This window comes from Vipera berus, assembly GCF_964194415.1.
Source record: "Vipera berus genome assembly, chromosome: 1".
NCBI classification, from domain to species: domain Eukaryota; kingdom Metazoa; phylum Chordata; class Lepidosauria; order Squamata; family Viperidae; genus Vipera; species Vipera berus.
In genome coordinates, this window is record NC_138202.1 from 89,495,790 (window position 1) to 89,516,794 (window position 21,005).

The window sequence follows — 21,005 nt, forward strand, 5'->3', positions numbered from 1 at the left end:
GTGAATTCATGGATTGCTAGACAGAGAAAGCTGCCTAGAGATGTGGTGGTTTATTTTGTAAAGAGGGAAATTAGAGATGAAGTTATACAAGCTGCCTATGATTCTAAAGTTGTGATTGCTGATCAAGAAGTTTTGGTTCTAAAAGAAATTCCTCCAAAGATTTTAAGGAGAAGGAAGGATTTTACATTTCTTGTGCAAGAGCTCAAACAACGAGATATAAGATTCAGATGGGAGATCCCAGTTGGGTTGATGGTGATGCATGAAGGTAAAAGGTACCGTCTGGCTACTGTGATGCAGGCGCGTGATTTTTACAATAACGTTTTAAAAGCAACCCCATTATTACTTTTGGAAGCTGCAAAGAGATTTGGAGAAGGAGAACACCAAGAGGCTGAAGATGGACAGACAGAGGAGAACGGTGCTGGAGGAGATCAAGCTACAACTTCTTTGGATGATCCTAGAGAGAAGAGGGTGACGCGTGCTGCTTTAAAACGATTAAAAAAAAAAGAAAAAGATCAGCAGAAGTCTATGGAATTTCCACAACGTACTTATAGCCAAGCAGTGGGAGGAGCATGGCCTAAAAAAGATAGTCCTATCAAAGCAGCGCTTCAAGAGCTTTGGGATGATATGCATGACAACTAAATTTTCAACTTGGAACGTTAATGGACTAAATTCACCACAGAAGAGGAAGAAAGTTTTTCAATATTTAAAATAATTCAAGATAGATGTTATATGTTTGCAAGAAAGGTATATTAGGGTTGTGGATCAAAAGTATTTACTGAACTCAAGGTTGGGTACGCGATTTGTTGCTTCTGTAATGAATAAGGAAAATGGAGTGGTTGTTTATGTTAAAAGTGCTTTAACAGCAGACTTAATTGAAGCAGATAAGCATGGAAGATACGTTATGATAGAGCTGCTGCTAGAAGGCAAAAAGACGCTTTTAGTTGGATTATATGCTCATAATCAACAACAAGCTGACTTTTTTAGTTTACTTTATACAAAGCTTACCCAGTTGGATTATAAATCTGTTATTTTTATGGGGGATTGGAATGGTGTTTTGGATGTACAGATGGACAAGGCTGGAGCTTCTAAGCGCGTCCCAAGTCATGCTAGACTGCCTAAATCCTTTTTTTTTGAAATGAAGATTTTATATTAATAGTGTTTGTAGTTATTCTATATGAGCTAGAGAGTGATAGATTTTAGAGTTTACGGTTGTTAGCATGTGGTTGTTTATGATTCTTTTTTTTTTTGTTTTTTATACCTTGTACTTAGCTCTGGGAAGTCGGGGAGGGGGGGAGGGGTAAGGAGGGAGGGATAGGGGAGGGGTAGGGGGGTTTGTTAAAGATAAAATGTATGATAAAACTTTTTAATTAAAAAAAAAACTTCCAGTATTGGAGCATTCACCACTTCTGGAGGCAGGTTGTTCCACTGGTTAATTATTCTAACTGTCAGGAAGTTTCTCCTTAGTTCTAGGTTGCTTCTCTCCTTGACTAGTTTCCATCCATTGCTTCTTGTCCTGCCTTTGGGTGCTTATTTTATGTCTTTTGGAGTAGGCTATAGCATAGCAACTTGCCAGAAAATTATATTTGATATTCATGGTCAGGACAGATGATCAAAAAAGTCAACACAATGCATAAAAAATTCAGTTATGTCTTTTTTTTAAAAAGGATACAAATGCATGTTAATTCATTTTAATGATTAGTGAAAATATATATTTTTAATCAAAAGAAAGTACCCAGGAAATGTAATATCTTTGTATGAAGGTTGTTTATGATTTATAACAATATGTGCATTCTGTTGTATTCCTTATTTTAAATCTTCTGGGGAATGACATAAAAATGAGTAAATACTGGTCAGATTCTCTTCAAATTGCTGTAGTTAACCACTTGTACATATTTTAAAGAATTTTGAGTTAGATAACATATCATCCCAAGTATTCAGAATAACTTGTAATGTTAGTTGCAGTATCTTAAATTCATTTCAAATTTATTTGATTTTTGATGTTGTTTACATTCTGCATACTAAAATCCTTTTCATTATCCAAGTTAATTATCCCAGTTAATTAAACAGTGGCAAGAGAATGGTACATTAGGGATTCCTACCATATCTCCTGCTTAGATACAGACACTTCTTTTTTTTTAATGTCCCAAATGAGATGGAGACTTGGTTGATTGAAACACAAGAAAGGCTTTCCCAACTCTTGTACTTACATTGTGAAACTTATGTGTCTTGAAAAGCTGTTCACTTTAATAGCTGTTTCTTGCTTGATAAAGAATATCATATTTAGGAAGGGATTGGTTCTTAGGGAAATCCGGCTTTAATTGATGCTGTATTTTAGTTGCTGCATCTCCTTGCTTTTATTATATATTCATTTTCCTGTAATTGTTATTGTTGATGGCTGCATTTACATTAAATTATTAGGCTACTTGAGTAGTATGTGAGTGCTAAAACCCACCAAGCTCAGCGTCCTAACCCAGTGAGCCACCACGTCCCTACTAGAGTGGCCTATAGGGGAACTTATTTGAGAATCTCCTTAATCTTAGTACTTTGATGACAAAAAAGTCTCTGTTTATTTGTATTTATGGAATGGTCTTCATGAGGAATGGTACAGGTTTTAAATCACAAGAACTTTAAATCTCATGTGAAGCCGAACATATGTACACTGAGAAATTGGAGAGGAAGTCATTTCCCCCATATCTTTTAACTAACTGTAAACTATTCCACTCATGTGGAGAAATAGAAAAATCTGTAGTAATTATTGGATGCTTCAGATCGGAGGTTTTTCTGAGCAGCATCAGAAAATCTCAAGGGTTGTCCATCTTCATCTTTACCCACTCTCTAAATATTTCTTCAAGATTTGGATGTCCCTCAGCTTTAATCTTTACATTAACTTTAACAGAGGAATCCTGGTTGACTAAGAATCCACTTTTTTGCATGGAGAAACTTTATATATGCATAGAGGTTTTTTTCTTACCGATTCTAAACATAGAGATAATAGGAAAAAATCTCTCCCTTTGAAAACAGAAAACTGGATATAGGCAGAGTTAACCTTGTGCCCTCCTTAAAGTATCATTTCAATATTTTATCCTCCCTATTCCTAGTTTTAAATAAATAATGTGCTACTTATTTCTGTTTCAATTCTGCAGATATCCTGCATCTTTTTTTACTGTCCTACAAGTGAGATAGCAAAGAATATATTAATATTGTTCTCTTCTGTGTTAACTCAGCAGTGATATATTGTCTGTTTTTGGCTTAGCCAGAGCAACAGTTGTCATAGCTTGATAATTTTTGTATTGATTTTTGTTCTTTAGCTTTTGTGTAAGTGTTGGAATTTGACATTCAAGATATATTGAAAATCTTTCTGTTTGTCTAACACTTTTTTTTATCTTCTAGATGCACATTAAAATTCTAGCTTTTAGCTTCAACTCTTTTTTTGCAGATAGATAAATGTGACAAGCTTGACTCTAGGCAGTGATCTACTTTAAAAGTAATCCACTGTTCTATATTACTTTCATATAATTTATATAACATTGTTCCACTTGACCTATTCATTCAAACAAGTAAAGATGCAAAATTCTTCACATTTTGAATGCTTTCACAGTGGTCTGCCAATTACTTAACATCCATAAATACACATATATATTCTCAGTTGTACTGTACCACACAAATGCACTATAATCAGGGCTTTTTTGTCATAGAACGCTCAGAACGGAGTTCCAGCACCTTTTTTGGATAGAACCTTATAGGGTAGGCAAGGCGGGTTGTATGACATGTGTGAGTTCCGGCACCTTTTTCTTTTACAAAAAAAAAACACTGACTATAGTACTTTACTTTTCTGTTATTTTCTTTTCTTTCTAGCTAACAAAAGAAAGAAAATTAACTTTAGACAGGTGAACGATTGATGCAAGAAAGTAAACTTCATATTAAAATGCTAGAGAATTATAATAAGGCAAATGGAGAAGTGTAAAGGACATATAGTGTAACATATCCAGATGAGATTAAACTTGTTTTGTCAGTCACGACCCATGAAAATATGATATCAACTTGAAGTACCACTGTCTGAGAAAAGGGTTAACTTTCGAAGCAACACTAACCATGGATGGATGCAGTGGTGGGATTCAGCAGGTCGCACCACTTCTGCAGAACCGGTAGTTAATTTTTTGTTGCCCAGGCCCAGAATGGACTTCCAGAAGTGGCATCCACACAGAGAACCGGTTGTTCATATATTTGAATCCTACCACTGGATGGATGGATTGTTTTGTGCATCTTTTGACTTCTTCAAGGTCAGTTGGCAGTATAAACAGAGAGCAAGAACAACATTTAAAGTAGGAACAACATAAATCTACCGCCAGGGAAATGATTGTATGATGAGACAATTTGCATATGTGTCTAATCTTCATAAATACAGTAGGCTTATTCTAAAATGAATGCTGAATGACCAATTTTAAATTGTGTTGCTACAACAAAATTATATTGTAACAAGGAAGTTGAGCTGAAGAAACAAAGATATAAATGTAATTTGAAGGAAATCAGTGAATATAGAGCAATGTAATATAGAAATAAATCCACAGAAGACAGTACAATCATGGATTGATCATGGAAAACTTTCATCCAACTGCTGCAAAATAACAAAATAGGACTGGAAACAATTGCAAAGACTTCCAGTCAAAATATTTATATTCATTGTATATTTTTCTTAAACCCATCTAATTAATATTTGCTATCATGATTAAAAACAGTACCACTTTTTTCAGAATGCCACTTTTTAAGCTTTATCCCCAACCATTTTCTAATTATTTAATTGCAAAACTCCTATAAAATTGTGATGAGCAATGAATATCTCTTATACCAATATTAAACTTTTGCAACTGTTTCCAGATTGAGATAAATGGATAGGCACTAAGCTGCCATACAATTTAAATTTAAATCAGGATTTAGAATATAAAACATAGAGTTGGAAGGGACCTTGGAGGTCATCTAGTCCAAATCCCTGCAGAAACAGGACAGTCTATACCAGGGGTCAGCAACCTGAAACAGTGAAAGAGCCACTCAGAACTGGTTCCCTCACAAAAGGAAAAACTGGGAGCCGCAAAAAATGTGTGCACATGTGCGTACATGCGCGCATGTGCAGAACAGGGTTTGACTGAAGAGTGGAGACAAGGCGAGATATGCACCTACCCTGCATATTTGAATTGATTGGTTGAACTTTTTTAGTCCCACTTTTTTTTGTGGGGGGACTGCACATGGCAGAGGACTGGGAGCCGCATGCGGCTCTGGAGCCACGGGTTGCAGACCTGTGGTCTATACCATTTCAGACAAGTAGCTGTCCTGTCTCTTCTTGAAAGCCTCCAGTAATGGGGCACACAGAGCTTCTGAAGTCAAGGCATTGTACTGGTTGATTGTTCTCAGCCGATTTACAGTCAGCCAGATTTTACACCAAGCATAGATCCCATCTGCTAGCAATCTATCCTTCTATCTGTCTCCTACTCCAAATAACAGTTACTTTTTCTTCAGTGGAGTAACAGTGACATCTTAAATATTCTGCTACAACGTCCCTTTTCTACATTTTAGGCAGCTGTGCCCATTTGCATATTTCCACACAACAAGTTTCACCTCAGGCATCCTTTCCTGCAGTGAGAACTGGAGCTTTTGTAGGTGATGCCACAAAAGCAGCACATTTCCCACCCAATACAATATAGACATACTTCTGGCCCTTGCTAGGATAAAGCAATCCATGAAAAAGAAATTTCATACTATTTCAAATGTAAATTAGCTATAAATCTAAAGTGGAGAAGTACAGTCACAGATTGCTTTTATTCTTGCCTTCTTGGCTAGAAATAATTCTCAACAGATGAAAACAGCTCATCCTTCTTATAAAAGAGATACATTTGTCACTGGTGATATCCCCTTCAGTGATATCCAAGTTATCATTCTTAATGTTTCTGTCTAAACAGAAGATTCAACATTCCGGGGCAAAGAGTAAAAAAAAAATACAGCCTATTAATTGCTTGAAAATTATTAATTTCATAATGTTGATCCCAGCCTTCCAAAATATACCCAGAAAATATAAAAGGAGAAAACCTTTAAGGTGCAGTAACTGTCATTCAGGCAACATATTATGAAAAGGATTTTTTTTAAAAAAATAATACTTTATTTGACTTCTTCGGTGAATCCAATTTGTATATTTTGAGCATTACAACATGAAGAACATGCTTTGATTTGCTTCAAATGAATATATGTTTGCCTTTTCTCTCATTTTTTTTAAAATATTAAGGCACATTTAAGTTGGGGTTTTTTTATAATGCAGCATGGAAATCTGAATTATTGAGAAAACAGAAAATCATACTGAGTTATATTTGCAACTGTAACAGTGCTGTCCATTTTAACAGTGAAATGTACAGTTATCCACTCAGATATAGGCCTTAACTATGCTGCCTTCCTCAGTGCATCAGCTGCTCGTCCCCAGTGCATGATTTGGCTAGAAATAAAGTTGGTTTAAGAAAGCTTTTTCTGGATCTCAGCCCCTTCTCCTATTTTGGCTGCAGTCATGATCAGTATTTTGTCTGCACCTCTAGAAACATGTCTCCAATTAATGGATTCCCCTGCTGCTTTTTTCCCCATCTATGCTTGAAAAGGAAGCACCAAACGCTTTTCCCTTTGTGGATTTATCTTTTGAGGACTAATTAAAAAGAAAAAAAAGACAACGCACTCATTCCCTCTTTGTGAGTGTGTCTTTTTAAGTGTGTGTATGTGTGTAAATTAACTGAAATTTTTAACAAGTTAAAAACAGTACAAATTTTAGAGGAGACACAAAGAAAACTAACAATAGGTAAGAAAGAAAAAAAAAGGAAAAGATTATAAAGATGTGGCTTCCAAACTTAAGAGAAGTCATAAATGCATTCCTATATTACCGTCTCTAAGTTTAGAAAGAATTTCCCTTCTTTCAAATGATAAAACCCATTAATAACAAGTTCATTTTTGTTTCCTTTCTTCAGCAAAAAGTACACAAGGGGTTTCCAGTCACTAATAAATGAGGTTGTTGTCCTTTCCCTAATCAGACAATTCCATTTTATCATCCCTGCTAATTCTATCATTTCCCCCAACGATTTGTCCATTCTGGGTGTTTCAGAGCTTTTTTTATTTTTGTTCATATAATAGTCTCACAGCACTTACCATATACAAAATCAATGTTCCATAACTCTTTTCTTGTCATCTATTAGTCCAACAGTTTTACTGATCTTTCTTTCCCTTGTGCAAGAAGACAAAACTTGTCAGAATTTGGTAGTCACCCAGTCTTGTAAAAATGAGCAGCTGAAGAAAATGGAATTACGAATGAACAAACTTTGTCAATTTCAGCTAATTAAAGGGGGGGGGAATCAAAGAAATGACCAGTGTTTTACAGTTGCATTGATAAACCTGTTAAAGGAAAACAAAGCAAACAAATTGCAAGCATTTGACCATTCCAGTACAAAACTTGCTTTTTTTTAAGAAAAAAAAAAAGGCTCCAACCTTTTATTGCAAGGAACTCAGTACTAAATAGCTACTGAAGGCGGAGGACAGAGATGGACGGCAGGGTTGTCTGTCAGAGCATTAGCCAGCCAGTTGGAAAAGAGCAATCTGTACAGAACTGACTGAAATGCAGAAGGTGAACCACATTCCCTTGCTTGTGCTTATCAAGGTGGGGCGGGAGGACATTACTTTTGAAACAGAATAAGAAAATGTAGCTAGAGGTCACCTTCTCAAACGGATGGGTACAGCTTGAGCACAATATCATTCATTCCTGCCCTCATGAATTGACACGTAACCCCTTCTTCTGCTGGGACAAGCAGGAAGTACAGATATAATTCCTGTTCATGGATACTTGCCAGATTTCTGATTTGCTTTTTCAGGTAAAGTCTGAAAACTTGCTTTGGAGCATTTGGAAAATAACACAGTGTTTTCCAGCAGACATTTATCAAAACCAAGGCATGATTATTTATTTGTTTTTGATAGAGTGACCAGTTTAGTTGATCAGGGGAATGCAATAGACATACTGACTTGTTTATTTATTGTATTTATTTGCCGCCCATTCAAAGTGATTCTGGGGGACTTAACAGAACATTTGACAAGTGTCTCATCTGAAAAATCTATGCTGGAACATAGTGCCAGCAGAGCAATACAGAACTGGTTGAATAATAATACCCAATGCAAATGTGGCTCTGCATCACACTGGAAGGAAGTGATGAATGGTATGCCAATCTAGCCCTTGTAATGTTCAACATATTTATGGATGAATTATATAAGAGGTTAGAACATCTGATTGTGAAATATTCTTACAAAAATATTCTTACAAAAAAAAACTTTGAGACATTATTTTCAGGAGGATCTTAAGTGGAAAGAGTAAGTAGAACAAAATATATGTTAGCAGGGAGAAAAAAAAATTCTTCAACTGAGTAGGAAAAATCAAGGCATTAGCATTGGATGGAGGTACATGGTGAGCAGCAATACATGTGATAGAGATATGGGGGTCTTGATGAATCAAAAACTGAAGATGAACTAGAGTGTGATAAACTGTAAAAAAAAAAAGCAGATGCAATTACAGACTTTATCAACAGCCATATATTTCAAGATCAAGAAGTCAGCATTCATCTCTCAATCCAAACCTGGAATATTTGTCCAGTTCTGTATGCCATATTTTAGGAAATATGTTGTAAACTGGAATGTGTCCAAAGGAGACCAGCCAAGATAACAAGGAGGAAAATTTTCCTAATACTAGAAATTGCTAACAATGTCATTTCCTCTGTCTCTACTTCAGTAGAAGTTGTGGATTCTTCTGCACTGGTGCTATTTAAACAGAGGTTGGATGGCCGTCAGTTAGTGCTGGTTTAATAGTAGGTTCTTGCATTGGAGAAGGGGTGGGACTAAATGCCTTCCAAGATCTTGTCCAGTCCTTAGATTTTGTGATTCTGTATCATTGCATATTTTTTTAAATTCTCAAACATTTTGACCTTGCATAACTTTTTTTTAATTGAGTGAAATTGATATGGACCATATAACTATGTGTTGACGTAACTATGTTTTCAGCAAGTTTATCCCCTGCAAACATAGAAATTGTAATCCAATATATCTGGAGGGGACAAGGATGGAGAAAGCTTAACTAACGAATATTGAACTTCTGATTTTTCTACAAGCTGCTAACTCATGTAACGAATAGTCAAATGAGAACGGATTGTCTGATATTATCTAGTCAACATTTTCTCTCCTGAAGGCTGAGAAACTGTAGTGGCTGGATTGGTTTTGACCAATGGGTGATTTATGTGCAATGTTTAAAATTGCTGTGCTAATTTCATGACAGTGTTACCAAGAGTATTGTGTTTGTAGATGAATAAATGGAGACCACTGTGTAATTAATAGAAGGTTTTGTGGTCCAAAGAATAAAGTGCTAAATATTATTTCTTGGATCTTATCAGGGGGGAAAAAATAAATTATCATTTTTTAAAAAATTAGGGATATAAATGCTAGAACAGAATTAAGACTGAATGAAAGAGCTTAAAAGAATGTCTAATATACCAGATTTTTTTTTTAAGATTCCACAGTGGGAAGGGGAAGGCAGAATGTTGTTTGAGATATCATCACCACCATTTTTCCCCCTGCCATTTTTACTGTATCCTATGTCACAGTGTAATTCTTTTTTCATCTTTTTAGTACACTGAAACCAATAGCCCAATAAATGGGAGTGCATGGGAAACTGAAATAACTCATTTGTTGCATTGCCTTGAGTGAAAAATAGGAATCAGTCTGATCATTTCTATTACTGAATCATACTTTGAATGAAGCTTCTTTTGTAAAGGGCCCAGATCAATTACACCTCAAAAAGGGGGGAAGGTGTAAAACGGGGGTGGGTGGGGGGGAGAAGGGTGTATCTTTGTTCTTCTTGGAAGAAGAGGCCAAAGCCAGCTCTAAAAACTAAAAGTTATTATTTGGCTAGCAAATTTAAAAAGATATTTTTTTGTCCGCACAACTGGGCTTTTTATAGCAATTTAGAATCAATTTACCTGGAACATCTATTTAGTAACATATGTAATTACAGCATGTACTGTCAGAACAATATTGCCCAAAAATCTTTAGCTGTCTTAGAAACATTAAAAGTAGTGGAATATTTAAGAGAAGCTGTATTTGAAGCAAAATTGGCATTTATGTAAGAAATGAAAGAATGCAACAAGGGTCAATATTAATAATGTTTACATTTTATAGAACAAAGACTTGGAATATCCAGTTTTGGAAAATTAGTGGGCTCAGATTTTTAGAAATATTAAATATTAAATAGAGATGAAAATTCCAGTTTTTGTCTATTGGCCTTTCTATTATAAGAAGTGTGAGGGCTCTTGGATTAATATGATGTTTTCTTTTTCAGGGGACAAACATAGCTGTTGTAAAGGTGAATATAATAAAAATATGGAATTTAAGGATTTATGGAAAACTTTGGCTTTATTGAGCCTGGGGATTAGGAAGAGCATTAATTTACATAGTTTGAAAGAAAATAAGTAAGGTTTCAGTAGTTGAAGTGAGGATTCAAGAGATGTGTTCTCTGTCAATCTTTGAAATGTCAGATAAATCTTACTGCTAAACAGTAAAAATAAGAAGATGGAACATTAAGTTTATATATGGTTTAAATTTAATAACATGTTAAAGGATTGAGCTTGCTGTCTATTAATATTCCTCACTAGGACCTGTTTTATGAGTCTTTTTCCTCTTTCTCTTTTCAACTTTTCAGTTTATGATCACCATTGTTCTTTGCCATTGTATTATCGCAGGTCGTTGCTTTTTATTTTTGCCTGTTAATTTCACTTATAAAATAATAATAATAATAATAATAAAATATATTTTAAAAAGAGCAAGAATTTCAACCCTTCTTCCTAAGAGTTGATGGGAAAGCCTCTGAGCAGCTTTCAATCTGTAGCCCAGTCTAATGTCAGTGCACAGCCTAGGTGTATCATATGACCGCTTCATAAGAATTGAACAGGGGGATTTAAATGGCTGCAGCTTTTGGTTAGGCAGCCATTTAAAGGAACTTCCTTTACAACAGTGTTTCTCAGCCTCAGCCACTTTAAGAATTGAAGTCCGTACGTCTTACGGTTGTTGAGATTGAGGAACACTGCTTTAGAGGAAGTGATTTTCTTCCTGGGGGGTGATCCAAGATCTTTCAGAGCACAATCTATTTTCTACTTTGTGACAAATGGTTTCCTTCACCTTTCAAATCTGAAAAAAATATATGACTTAGAACTCACAAATGTTTATATTTATCTTAGGCATTTCCACATTCATCTTTAAAGTCGTCAATATATGTCTAATAAATTAATATAGATTGCACACATAATTCACTTCCAGGACTCAAGGCAGTATAAATTGAATAGTCTGTTCTGCTCCAATTTTAGCCTCACCATAAGTTGGTACGATTGGTTAAACTGAAAAAAAAATCTCTCCAAGTCACCTATTTAGTTCATTATGGCTGAGAGGGGATTTTCACTTGAACATCTCCAGACCACAACATCATATTAAGCCTAAATGTCTATTTCCTATTCCCAAATAAATATTTTCCTCTATTTTTATAATATGTTTCATTAAAATATCCCATTCAATTAAATTATCAAAGCTTGATGATGATGATGATGATAACAACAACAACAACAACAACAACTTGTATGCAACCTGACTCTCAATTCCTCTGGATGGCTTATAACTATCAAACTTCAAAATTACAATAAATAAAAAATAAAAAAAATAAAGATAAAAAGTATCTGGTGTGATGAATTGAAGGTTCTACTCTGCATCTCAAAAGACCTGGGTGAATTTACATTATTTGTAGATCAAATAATGCAAATCTATTTAAAAGAGAGATGAGGAATTGACTTTTCCCAAAGAGTTCTTGATAACACCTTAACCTGGTTTATTTTAAAGAAAGTTCCTCCAAGTTTGTAAACTATAAATATGGGGCAGTGAGATGCCATTGTGTGTAGAGGGTAACCTGCTCATTAAAAGGTGCATTCCATCGTATTCCAGAAGGGCTGAGTATTGTCTTTTTTACTATCTAAAATGTTGGTGTAAAAGAAAATTAATATCCTGGCTGGCTTGTGTTTTTCTCTGAGGCAGATATTGATGAATGTGCTGAGGGGATCATTGAATGTCACAACCATTCACGCTGTGTTAACCTCCCAGGGTGGTACCACTGTGAGTGCAGAAGCGGTTTCCATGACAATGGAACCTATTCACTTTCCGGGGAATCCTGTGTTGGTAAGCAAAGCTCAGCAGAGAAGTTCTATTATTGTTCTGCCTTGTATCAAGACCAAGGACCATCTTTGATGTTAATTTTACAATGTAAACAACCCTTTATATAAGTCAGCATTAACTTGCGCAATACAAGGATCATTGTGAGAAAGATGAGCTATCACATCTCTAAACAGTAAAATAAAAAATGGTTTTCTGGAAACATATTGTTGATATGACTTCTGTTCAGAGAGTGATGTCAGATAAAACAGCCTCCTGATATTTGCGGAGTGAGATTACTATTTAGTTCTTCCAATTCCTTGCTTTAAACTTCCAGCCTAAAGATTTAGCTATGTAAAATAGATTTCTTTTAACTCATTGGTCAAAATTGAAATATTGTTTAATTTGACGTTACTTAATATAAGAGTTGCATTTTTGTCAGCTGCCTTGAGAAATAAAAAGCAGCTTAAAATACAGTATATTGAATAAATATAGTTCTCAACATGGATTTTTTTTTAAAGCAACAGGTAATCTTTATAGGTCTCTTTAAGTGCAGAAAAAGTCCTTGAGTCTTTTGTTGCATGTGTGGGAGGGTTTTTTTTAGGGGTGGATCGGGTGAGGTGGGTGTACAGAAATTTCAATTATTGTGATACGGAGTGTTCAGGATCCACCAGAAAAAAAAATCATAAAATAAAAAAATAACTCATAAAAGGGAGAATATGAGCAGACTTGCCATGATAACTCTCCTGCAATTCTTCATATTTCATTACCTGCTGACTTCAGTTTGCTACTGTCTTTTACCTTCCACTTGGAGGAAAAGCAAATACTATAGCAACTTTGTGCATGTAAAATTGGGAGTGACTCCACTTATCCTACTTCTTCATCTTACCTCTCTCAACTGGACAAGCTGTAGCCCTACCATTGTGAGGTATTACAGAAAGACCTTTGGGACAGGTGTTTTCTGTTTGAAGAACTGAACATGGACTGAAAGTGGACTCAGCGATTCAGGCATGACTTTTTGGTTTGCACAGCAGAACATGGAACCCAAAGCTCAGCTTGGGTAAATTGAAGATAGCTGATGGGCAAGGATAGTGAGTCATAATAGACAGCCACAATCATGAAAAAGGCTGTTCTGAGTCAGGCATTTGGCAGGGTTACTAGTGTGAGAGGCTGCAATTTTGAAATAGTACAGGTACAGGCTGACAGATTTGGGCAGAGTGTTTAAGAAGCCCATTATTACAATTTGTATTGCTCAGGGCTCTTCAAACTTGGCCCTTTTATGACTTGTGGACTTCAACTCCCAGAATTCCTCAGCCAGCCTGCCTGGCTGAGGAATTCTGGGAGTTGAAGTCCACAAGTCATAAAAGGGCCAAGTTTGAAGACCCTTGATATAGCTCTCTCTTCAAGAAAGAGTTATTTACAGTGTATCACATGGGGAAATTTGGTGTATCTATGTTGCATATTTTTCATTTGTATGCAGTCTCTTTTTTGTCATTTAAATGAACTGAACATGAATTCTCAAAATCCCTGGTCTACATAGTTTTTTGATAGAATATTGTGAGAGGTGTTTCAATATATATTAGTTGTAAAGAGCTGTAATATGGAGCTTTGCTTTAAATTATACTGGCATAAATGAAAGCATTCATTTAGCAAGAAGGGGGCTTTTTAATGTCTTGTATATAAGGGAGATGTCTGTATGCTTTCTTCTCTTTATACCAGTGTGCTATAATAGTGAAGATGTTGGACTAGGATCAGAGAGATAGTCAGCCATTGAAACCCTCTGGGTGACCTGGGAACACTTGTTCATTTTCAGTCCAACATATTTCACAAAGTTGTTGTGGGAAAGAATTAGAGGAGGAAATGCTATGTATTGTGTCCTGGGTTTCTGAAGGAAAGCGGAGGGGGTTATAAATTTAATTAACTAAAGTAACTTGAAATTTAGTTCATGGTTTATGTGATGTGCTTTTTCCCCCTCTTTAACTGTCAAGTATGTAGGCTTTTAGATTCTAGCCCAGCTATATATCAAGCAGGTATATGCAGACTGGGATGTCTGCCATTTTTTAATGAACTGGCTTATGAATGAGCAGGTTTGACTTTGAAGAAGAAAGGCATCATTTTATTATTAGCTTTTGTTTAGCAGCTGGCTGACCCCACTGAGTGGTAGCCAAAATGGAAGGAGCCCAATTCTTTACAAGAAGGAATTGCAAGATATCAATCATGGAAAAGCTAGGCAGCATACTTATGGTGTACCGCAGTGCTACACATTGACAGTCTGTTCTTCCCAGTAAGTATATATGCCTTCCACTCAGTTCACTACCTTGCCAACTGCAATCACAGCTTTCAAAAGAAACTCTTTCTAAGTTGCCATCTGGCAAATCTAGTTTACACAGCAGAGGCCAATAAGTGGTAGCTATCACCCTCAGCTCTAGGTCAGGCTCCTCAGCCAGGAGTTAATTATTGTATACTTATAACCATTGAACTACATCAGTTGAAATTGTCTATTATTCATAAGGAAGGACAATAAGGATCACTTCTTTATAACTGCAACAGATAAATTATAACACTGACTCTGCGTACAAACCTCGTAGTACTGCTTAGAGGTGAACCAATGTCACCCAACTATCTTCTACTGCATGTCTCAAGGTATAGGGTTCATTTTAGCTTGTTGAAATATTTAATTTAAAAAAATGAGAGGTGATATGGTTTGCTCACTCAGTCTATTTCTTTAATTTCCTACCTACTAGAATGTTCAACTGAGTTTCACAGCTGGTCTTTATATTGTAAAAATCCTGAAGCAGTTTAAATTGAGTCATTGACTGAGATGGATGGCCATGGAAATTGATTGATTGTTTGATTGAATGAATGAATGAAAATACATTTTTAAAACATGATTGTTTGTTTTGTTGAATCTGTTACATCTCCAGATATCAAAGTATTGATATTTGGAGATATTGAACTCCATTCAAGTCTCTCTTGAGACTTGAAATAAAGGTGAAACAAAGTGCACTAAAGCCAGGATTCATTTGAAACTGGATCAGTCAAATGTTGTAATTCAAGGTAGAGCTGTCCAAATGGAGCTCAGTAATTGCATTTGATAAGGTGAGAAACCTCAGGCAGGAGTTTTTTTCTGAAATATAAAGAAGTAGGTTACCACTGGCATTTTAAAGAAGGATTTTAGAAGACTTTATAGCCAACCTGAACTAGCTTTCTGTGCTCTTGTTCTGAACTGACTGTTGCATAAGGCAATAGAAATGTAAAGTATACCCAGCAGTGGTTTTCAGGGGTGGGATTGCGTCAAAACTACCACATCTCAAAAACATTTTATACCTCCAGTAGATAATATTCTACATGAAGAACATCCAAATTTAAGGTCATTATTGGATAGTTAGAATTTAGCTGAAAGGAAAGCTATCAGAATTAAACCAGCAAGATCTAAAGCAGGAGTGTCAAACTGCCAGCCCACGGGCTGGACGCGTCATCAGGAAACTGCGCCCACCCCATTGCTGGCAATGGAGAAAAAGCTCCAATACATTGCACAACATCACATGATGTCACGAGTTTGACATGTCTGACCTAAAGAATTCTAAGATGGTGTTCTTTCTTTTTCCAGAATTTTAAAGAAATGATTAATTTGTGAAAGTAATGTTAAAAAGTGCAGGTTTTTTTCCTCTATTCATTTATGAGGTGCAAAAGCATCAATCATTCTCCCGAGTACACGGAAGAGCATTTTCAAGAGAAAAAAATTAATTAAATATTCTTTTACTCATGTATGTCTATTTTCTTTGCAATATGGAAGTGATTTCATCATATTTTATCAATGTCTAAAACAGATATGGTATTCCCTGGGAATCTGCCATGATTACTAACCAGATGGGTTTTAAAAAAATTAAGGATAGGAAAAAAAACATATAATGGCTTTCTCCAGTTCCTCTGTCAGATAACCAAATCTAGTCAACTTACATCAATATATTTTTGACAAAGCGTAGTCATGCTAGAAAGAAGGGATTATTTCTTTCATATTAGAGGGAAGTCTCCTAGATAGAAAAATTTATGATTCAATCTATTGCAATTTGCTTCATGTATCCAAGAAATAGTTCATTGAAAATACATCAGCATAATTTGTGATAAAGATTAATAGCTTTTTGGATAAGTAACATGTAGTTCTCTCTCTTTCTCTCTCTCTCTCTCTCTCACACACACACACAGAGAGAGATTCATGTGTGTGTATAGACAATTTAATATTGTAACAGAAAGAAAAATAATAAAAGCCATATAATAGAGGTATATACTGTAGCTAAACAATTTAACTAATGAGAAGATTGAAAATATGATACAGCTAATATCAGTGCTTTTTCGTAAAAGAAAAAGGTGCTGGAACTCACACACGTCATACAACTTGCCTTGCCTACCCTACAAGGTTCTATCCAAAAAAGGTGCTGGAACTCCGTTCTGAGCGTTCTATGAGGAAAAAAGCCCTGGCTAATATATTCTAATATACAATTAAACTTAAGAGTATTGTAAGTTATTTCATAGCCAATTTCTCAGCAAGAGATGTCTCTAGTGAACTATAAAAATGTCTGGTAACCCAGCTGAAATCAAGAAGAGAAAAAAAAGTAAAGCTGTCAATAGTAAATATTGCTATTTACTATTAAATAGGGGTTTTAAAGATCTTACTATCCTGCCTTTATTATTTTTATAAAGGCCTTAAGGCAGCAAACATACCTAAAATCTTATCCTCTTCCTATTTTTCCCACAACAACTTTATGTTGCCTGATTTTTTTTTCATTATGCTCCTTGACTTTTATTACTAGAGCTTGTAGATTCTTTGCATTTTCAGTGTATCATCAGTGTAGCACAAGATATTAATGTTTCTTTCTTCCGATTTTAAAACCACATTCACTGTGCAAACCAAGAACAGATACAAATCCACTGTTTGATTACTAAGAAACAAACAAAAGCACAGGCAAAATAAATACACAACATACAAATAAAATATGTTCCCCAACACTGAAAAGTAGTTGTCTGTGGTGAGTCTGGATATAGATGGAAGGTTGAACAACTGGCCCTGTGGTGCAGCTATAACAATCTAGAGCTGAATATGGTTAAAACTGTAGAGATGAGAGTGGATTTTAGGAGGAGTCCTTCTATTTTACCACCTCTTTCCATATTTGGCAGCACAATATCAACACTAGAGTCCTTCAGATTTGGGGGTTTTATAATCTCCCAGGACTGTAAAATGGACACCAAAAACATCATTAAAAAGACACAACAAAGAATGTTCTTCCTATGTCAACTCAGAAAGTTCAGGAGCTGGAATTATTCAGTCTGTCATATGTACTTCTATAACTTACAGTATGTCTGGTTTGGTACAGCAACCAAACAGGACAAGTACAGACTCCATTGCATAATTAGGACTGCAGAAAAAACAATTGCAATCAGCCTGACTTCCACTGAGGACATGTACACTGCATGAGCCAGAAAGAAGTCTGAGAAGATATTAGCAGATCCCTCACACCCTGGCACAAACTGTTTCAACTCCTCTCCTCAGGATGGTGTTATAGGGCATTGCAGGCCAAATCAACTAGACACAGGGACAGATTTTCCTCTGCTGAACACCTAATTCTCACAATTCTGTCTAATGTTTACAGTATGTGTCTTACCCAAGTAGTATTGCTGTAGCATTAGTATCATCTTTTTTTACTTTCCCCTACTAATGGTATTATGATGATGATTATCATTATCCTGTTGCTTTGCATATACACTGAGAACTTCTGCACTCGAGACAAATTCTTTGTGTATCTAATCACACATGGCCAAATAAAGTGTTCTAATTCTAATTCTAGATTTCTGGGGTCCTTATGGATCTTGATAAAGGAAATCAAGAGAATGAGAGAAAAAATCAGGAATTGACCAGCTGAATCATTTGAATTTTATTCTTGCCTAAAAGACTGGTATTTTCAACAAACCATGACCCAAACAAGCCTATGATTAATATATATATGAGTGCACATTGTTGTGCTGATGAAGTGGAACTATGCATCCTTTTTCTTCCTATGTTTTTCCAACAAATGCAAGATCTACATTTTTTTCAGACCAACTGAGTGTTTATCCATTGCTTGTGCAAGAATTCACCAACTGGCTTGTCACTGGAGCCTGATCTAATAGGTTGAGAGACAATGAATGGTCCAAAGTCACCCAGCTGGCTTTCATGCCTAAGGTGGGACTAAAACTCACATTTTCCTGGTTTCCAGTCTGATACTGTAACCTCTAGATCAGGGGTATCAAACTGCCAGCCTATAGGCTGGTTGCATCACTCCAGCTTTGGCACTGTGAAAAAAAGTTGTGATATGTCGTGACACATCAATGTGATGCGGAAAGTTTGACACCTGTGCTCTAGATCAATCTAGTTCTCAAACAATATATATGCACAGCAGAAATGCTGTAGGCATCTCAAATACATTTTTCTTTTTAGGAAAAATAGTTCATTGGATCCAGAACATCCTTGATAGTTACGTAATGCTGGAAGATAATAGAATGAAGACTGAAGGTTAATAGAATTGAGAATGGGTCCCATATTGCTTTTCTTTTCTTTTCCAAATGTTTTTGATCTGCACAGTGATATGGAAGTTTATAAGATAAGCCACTTTTGTTACCAGGTATAAAGTGTAAACAGAATATTAAATTAATGAGGTTATTTTAATTTAATAGCATTGCTAAACCATCTGCTATTATATTCCTATGCCAAAGAGATTAAACTATGTTTTATTCTCTGTTTATACTACCCTCTTAGAGCAGGGGTCCCCAATCCCTGCTCCATGTATTGGTATCAGTCCATGGCATACCAGCAACCGGTCCGCCCAAACAAGCAAATCTCTATCCATGGGATGCAGGCAGCGCACAAAACCACACACACTCTGATCCATGGAAATACCTTTCCCCACAGAACCAGTCCCTGGTGCCCAAAAGGTTGGGGACCTGTGTCTTAGAAGCACTGATTTTTGTAACAATTATAGCTATGTAATGATAAAGCAAATTGTAACCATTTTAAAAGTATTTCAGACAATTTATTTCCAGAGATGACTAAAAGGACAACTAACTCACTGTTTGCGTATTGTGGCTCCATTGGCTTCCAAAATAGCTGTAAATAAAGTAAAATATGAATATTGCAAGGAAATATCTCTTCTGAAAATGTTTGGCAACATCAACATTGGCCTGAAAAAAAAATCTATCAGTTAAGTATGTTTCTCTTATGAATGGAAAAATCCAAAACATGGACAAAAGGGGGCATTCTCAGAAACACGGGACTGTCTGAGAAAAATATAATTCCACTGTGAAAGGAAGAAGTACTGGGATTCAGAATGATCACTGATCACTAGGACCTCTGAGACCTTTCATGGCCTTAGAAAATCATCACAAAGGACAAAGTAGTGTTTCATGTAGAGGACTTCACTTCAGTGAAGGATTGATGGCATCAAGTAACAGAGACTTTGGTCAATAGGATTGGATTCATAAAATAACCCCAAGAGAACATGAATAGGGGTAGATGATTCAACATTATCAATCATGCTTGAACATTTTAGTATTAATCTTTTAGCTTGCTACTCTGTATTACCACCCTGCCAGTTATTATTACTGCTTTTTAACCCAAAAAATGGGCAGTTTTGGCAGGATTTACTCCTAGGGTTTATGTTAAATGTATCTCAATTTCTTACCATACCAGATTTTTTTTCTCCAAGTTATTAACTTTGTAAAGTGGGATTAGTACCATCCTTATATACAATATATCACATAGTATACTTGTAAATATCTGTTTTAAATTGTCATTGTCAACTACAGTAGCAAAAGCTTAAGTGCTTCCTTATTAAGCTTGAGTTTCACACAATTTTTCTCCTTTGTTTAATGACTGGAATAATTTCTATGGGAGGTGGTAAGTGGTGGTGGGGAACTCAATGATGGGCTGATGAATATTTTTTTTTTGAGTTGCAGTTGTTATTATTAGATTTTATTCTGATTTTTTTAATATATATAAGGCAACAAACATATCCAACTCTCCTGCCTCTGATTTTCTCCTGTCAGGTGTGTTGGGCTGAGAGCGAGTGACTAGTCCAAAGTCAACCAGCCAGTATTTGTTGTGTTGTTTTATGTTATGTTATGTTATGTTATGTTATGTTATGTTATGTTATGTTATGTTATGTTATGTTATGTTATGTTATGTTATGTTATGTTATGTTATGTTATGTTATGTTATGTTATGTTATGTTATGTTATGTTATGTTATGTTATGTTATGTTATGTTATGTTATGTTGTTATGTTGTGTTGTGTTATGCGCTATGTGCTATGCGCTATGTTGTTGTGTTGTGTTTTGGTGAAGTGAGATGAGGTGAGGTGAGGTGAGGTTATTTTAGCCAAACAGAAGGCAGAAATATGATGGAGAGAATCAAACCACAAAAATAACGTTCAGTTGGAAATAGGACTAGGAAGACCTTGGATATTTTTATATGAGCTTCCAATCATGTAATCCTACATGATTGTTTTTCTTTGGCAGCTGAACCATTAACTTCCACCTCAGCTAGAATACAAGAAATATTCTAAAGTCAATTGTTAGCTAGAAATGCTAGATTTGGGCACAATTTAGGGACTGGCTCTTTTTCATTTCTCTTGCCTCACTTTTCCCCTGAAGTCTTGAGGTTCGACCCGCCTGGTCAGTCCTGTAGGTCCTGTAAGTGATGATGTGACTTTTTTCTATCATCTTTTCATGACAGGG

The 21,005-nt window shown here is 35.6% G+C and overlaps 1 protein-coding gene across 1 annotated transcript in view; it reads left to right on the forward strand.

Moving 5' to 3' along the window:
* Nucleotides 1-21,005, forward strand: part of NELL1 (neural EGFL like 1) — a gene marked incomplete at both ends in the record, with an annotated part of 595,597 nt that overhangs the window by 532,109 nt on the left and 42,483 nt on the right. Inside the window, one exon of the mRNA XM_081332330.1 lies at nucleotides 12,127-12,267. Within this exon, the coding sequence (XP_081188456.1) occupies nucleotides 12,127-12,267 (141 nt within the window). The remainder of the gene's footprint in view (nucleotides 1-12,126; nucleotides 12,268-21,005) is intronic.